This window comes from Penaeus chinensis, chromosome 1 (assembly GCF_019202785.1).
Source record: "Penaeus chinensis breed Huanghai No. 1 chromosome 1, ASM1920278v2, whole genome shotgun sequence".
Taxonomy (NCBI): domain Eukaryota; kingdom Metazoa; phylum Arthropoda; class Malacostraca; order Decapoda; family Penaeidae; genus Penaeus; species Penaeus chinensis.
The window spans coordinates 14,589,553-14,594,494 of NC_061819.1; the positions used below are offsets into that span (position 1 = coordinate 14,589,553).

General features: G+C 41.8%; 1 protein-coding gene across 1 annotated transcript; it reads right to left on the reverse strand.

Annotated features, from left to right (window-relative positions):
• On the reverse strand, nt 1–2,786 carry LOC125027057. Its single transcript, XM_047615736.1, has 6 exons — nt 2,649–2,786; nt 1,421–1,625; nt 1,119–1,227; nt 755–936; nt 377–553; nt 1–61 (listed from the first exon to the last, which is right to left on the reverse strand). Exons 2-5 carry the CDS (start codon nt 1,618–1,620, stop codon nt 391–393), a joined length of 654 nt encoding a protein of 217 aa, XP_047471692.1. The 5' UTR covers nt 1,621–1,625; nt 2,649–2,786; the 3' UTR covers nt 1–61; nt 377–390.
• Nucleotides 2,787–4,942: the final 2,156 nt, after the last annotated feature.

Here is a 4,942-nt window from a genome sequence, read left to right on the forward strand (position 1 = left end):
CCCGGCAACAACGGGCATGGGATTTGGTGAGGGGGGGGGGGGAGCACGTTCTATTGAGTTGCTGCAAAAGAAAGGTTTATGAGCCACGTGGAGAGCAAAACATATCTTGTAAAATTGAAAAGATGTAAATCATAAATAAAGAGATGTTCTTGTAAAAAATATTAAGCAAGATGTACTTGATCAAATTCTTATTTGGGATCATTGCAAACTTTTATATATATTTTTTTAAAGTAAAAGGTATTTTTTAATGCAGTATTCGGTTCATCCAATAGCAATGATGTAGTTGAATATAATTGCTATCAATTTGAAACAAAGATATTCCCTTTTTATGTAATGGCCGAAACGCTTATAAAAACAGATCGAATCAAACCTGTACCTTGCAAGCTATGGTTATTTTGTAGGATCATACTTGACGATGTTATCTGAGTGGCAGCCCTTCTTCACAGACGATACCACGTCGTTACCCAAGCCTACCTCATTCCACACCCCGTAATACCAGCCAGCATCGTCGAATGGGATCAAGCATGCAGAGTCACCACCAAAGTCAGCGTCACTGTAAATAAGCCCATTTTGTTGTCAGACTCTCTGGTAGACAGACTCGGGAACGCAAATGGTCGCGTACACACAGTTTGAGACAAAGTGAACGAAAAAATCCAACCACACTTACCTCTCACAGATGTACTAAAACACAGGTTCCATTAACAGTTATATTCGAAAATAACAGACAAAAACAAAGGACAACCAGTACACTTACTCATAGAGAGTCCAGTTCGAATTCCCAGTCACGGCAAAGCTGGTTGCTTCGTCGTTAAAGTGCGAAATGTAGTGATTGTCCTTCAGCACCAAGATCTCATCGCCACACTGGTTCTCGTCTTTGTACAATGTCAGCGTTTGGTGAGTGAAGTCTTCAGTGCCGGCGTAACGCGCTGATGTGACCTATGTGCAGGGAGAGAACTGGACTATGCATACACACAATGCAAAATGGTAACTTATTGTAGCTCGCGAGCATTATAATAATTAGCAGTGAAAAGATATTCACTCATCACTAAAATATATCAAGAATAATGTATAGTGAATTAAGTGATATTTAAAGGCAAGATTTGACATGTAAAGAGTACCTTATCCCTCTGAGAGAACTCAAGATCCTTGCAGTGGCGAGAAGGAGAGGCAAATTGAAGCACGAAATCTGATTTCTTGGAGAAGCCCTCATTTGCATACAAGAACCACCTGCAATGATGGGCGAATAAAGTGCTGCTTATTTTAGAAGGAAACAGAACGGTATGTCAGAGAGGCAGAAGATGCATCATGCAGTCTTTAGATATATACTGTTTTATGACTTTTTAACCTATCTTTGATTTTGCTCTTTCACAACAATAAATAAATAAATAAATGTATGTAACCAAATATAATCAATACTTACAAGCCAAAGCCACAGATACTCTGAGTGACGTCATCGAAGCCCACATCACCCAAGTTATGATACGGTCTGTTGATAGTGAGCACGGCCCCTTTGGAGTTGGTCTGGGTGAACAGTTGCAAGGTGGGCAAAGCAGGATTCTCCGCCAAGGCCACCCAGTACAACATCGCTGCCATCAACACTGTCGTTTCTAGTCGAGCCATAGTTTCTATAAGTAAATATTCACAGCATTAAAAGTCGGTTGATTTGGAACCATTGATTTATAACCTATGCGAAAATAACTTGTTCCTTGTTTTAGATTAACTCGTGAAAATTCTCCTTTAATGATATTAAAATGAATTTAGCACAGTACAATATTATTATAAGCAGAAATAAACTGGGTGTTACTGCATATAGCAAACGACCGTATTTAGAGTCAAGTACCTTATTCGAATGTTTTGGCTCAGTTGAAACGAAAAAAAAAAAAAAGCTTGTTGCTTGTTACCAGTAAAGAAAATCTGTTCAACGTAAACAAATATTAAGCACTAAAGGTTACAAGAATCTAGTATATCGGATATTTATTTATTGAAAAATCAAGCGTCAACTTCTAAGGTGATTAGCGATAGGGTGGGGCTTGTGAGTGAAGCTCCCAGTTTAGGAAGTCACTGGTTAAAACAAAAATGTGCCAGACATCAAAGCATTATTTGGCGAAAAGGGTAAACATGAGTTTACGATTAGAATAAGTGAATAGAAGGGGGTGAAGAGTAGAAAAAAGGAAAAGGAGAAGAAAAGATCATGCAAAATTAGTCGAGGCGAAGGCTGAAGTCCAAGGCAGGGTTACCAAGGTCCCTCCCCGTGAAGGTCAGTTGGCACCTGTAGGGTAAGCCCACCCCCTGATGTCAAATCCCCTACTAATGCTGCTATTGATGTCCTACGGGGAATTTGACCTTTTGGGATGTCACAGCGGGAAAGCTCTTAGTGACCCATGATTAAGTGGAGCATATTTGAATTTAAGGAAAAATAAATCACTAAAATCCTGGGAGAAAAAGAAGGGTTAACCTAGCATAAGGTACAGTACAAGATGCAGGAGGGTAAAATGAAAGGGAAATATGCAGTAGAGGATATAAAAAGAAATGATGTCAAGTAGAAGAATCACGAGGCTGCATATGATATGTGGTGTATGTATAAGTGAAATCTTGCACGGACCAGCTCCTATCTTTAATTATTACTGTCACTTAGGCTCAATACTTAACTTTTCCCGTCCTTTCAGGTTTATTAGCTGGAGCCACGTAGTATCACTTGTTTAATATATAGAGTAAATTGCCAGAGTAAGGAGGAAAGAAACGCCCCGTGCTGCAGCAGAACAACGAATGTAATTTCATCCAATGCGCACAAAAGCGGGAGGCCGTGACGACACGCTCGTGACGTGTGAATTTTTAAACATTAAAACAATTGGAAAAAAAAAAAAAATCAAACAATATACGACATTAAAAAATAATTAAAAAATAGATATAATACTTCGAATAGAAAAAGACATAAAACATATACCACCTCGATACAACGGACAGTCAGCAAGCGCAACCACACGCACAAGCGCAACCACACGCACAAGCGCAACCACACGCACGCAAGCCCACGCAGACACGTTTTTTGGCATACACATGCAGACAAGTACTTGCACACACACACACACACACACACACACACACACACACACACACACACACACACACACACACACACACACACACACACACACACACACACACACACACACACACACACACACGCACGCACACACACAAACAGTGTACGGGCCACATACATATACAAACATACACATACGCATACATATACTTATGCTTGCACGCACATGTTGTGCACGCAATGGGGCATATACACACGGAAAACATGGAGCGAGCATCATCTAAAGAAGGGGGGGTGGGGGGTGAATACAGTGTGTCACGCTACAATTCCAAAGTATATTTTGGCATCAAGCTAGAACACCCTTTTCATTGTTCCTACTATCCCTGACTAAACCACGCAAACCATTAAATACCTGTCGACACAAGCGGGCAGGATCAGCGAGCAATTACAAAAGGTGGGCGGTTTATTCAAAATAGTGATAAGATGGGGCCTGGGACGAAATCCCCAGGTAAGGAAGTTTTTGTTTCAGTAAAAAGAGGTTTGAACTTTCCAGAATGGTTAATGGCCAATTAAAGTAAATGTGCCAGACAAAGATCATATTGCATTGAGTATTGTTAATTAAGATAAGTGGGCAGAATGGGTTGAAGCGAATGGTTAATGGTTAATTGGTTAATGGTTAATGGTTAATGGTTAAAAGCAATAAATGTGCTAGACATCTAAGGTTATATAGCACTATAGTTAATATTTGTGAAGGATGGTTGGGTTAGTGATTAGTTGTTAAAGCTGGGTTAAGGAATTGGTGAGTAAATGGGTTAGGGTCGGATGAGGTAATGTAAAGGGGTTAGATCAAGTGAAGGCTATATATGCGTTTGAGGAAGGAAAACAGGTTGTCAAAGCCTGAGATTCTGTAAGGATGTCTGATAAGTTGGGATGTCTATGTAGGGAGGACGTGGGCATGACAATAGAATATGTGGGACTGAAAGAGGAACATTCGGAAACCGAGAATGTTCTAATGAAGGATAGTTATACTTTCGTTGATTTACTGGCAAAGATTGCAGTGCGTGTTGGAGAATTTGAAGGGGAAGGTGCAAGAGGGTGCGATATAGAATGAGGTTGGGGAGGTGGTGTTGTATCAGGAGGGGTGTCGGGAGGTAGAGGGTCTGGGGAAGAGGGTACTTGTGACATGAGGGTTTCACGTGTGTATCCAGGAGGGAGTGGAAGGGATAGAGGGGATAGTGGGAGGGTTAATATAGGTGGGGCTGGAGTCAGGGGGAATGGGTTTTGTTGGGATGGGGTAGGAGGATTGGGTGTAGGGAGAATATGAGTAGGAGGAGGATGGATATTGGCAGTCACTTTGAGTGTGGAGGGAGCGAGAGTTGTAGAATTTGAAGGTGGATGAGTATTAGTTTGGGACTCGATTATGTAGTTCTGGATATCTTCAAGAGTTTCTGTAGTGGAGTTGGTTGGGGAGTTTTGTGAGATAAAAGTTTTCTTGTGAGGGGGGGAAGAGAAGTCTGGTGTCTGAAAAATAGGGGCAAAGGAAGGTGGAGGTGATTGTGAGGTAGGGGAAGAGGGGGTGGAACGTTTATTCTGTCTGCTGCGGGTAGTGCGGGGAGGGAGAGGGGAAGGTGTTGGGGCTGTAGTAGAGATTGGGGTGTCTGGATTTAGGATAGCAAAAGAATTTGATTGGGTAGAGATTGGAGTGTCTGGGTTTAGGATGGCAAAAGAATTTGACAGGGGAAGGTAGGAGGTAGAAGAGGGGAAGTTAGATGGAGGAGGATTGGGTTTAGGAGAGGGTGTAGGAGCTTGTGAGGTAGGGGGATTGGCAGAGTGAGCGACATTAATGGAGTAGGGGGTAAGAGAAAAGCCTTGTCGACGTGCTTCCTGTCTGGCTTCACG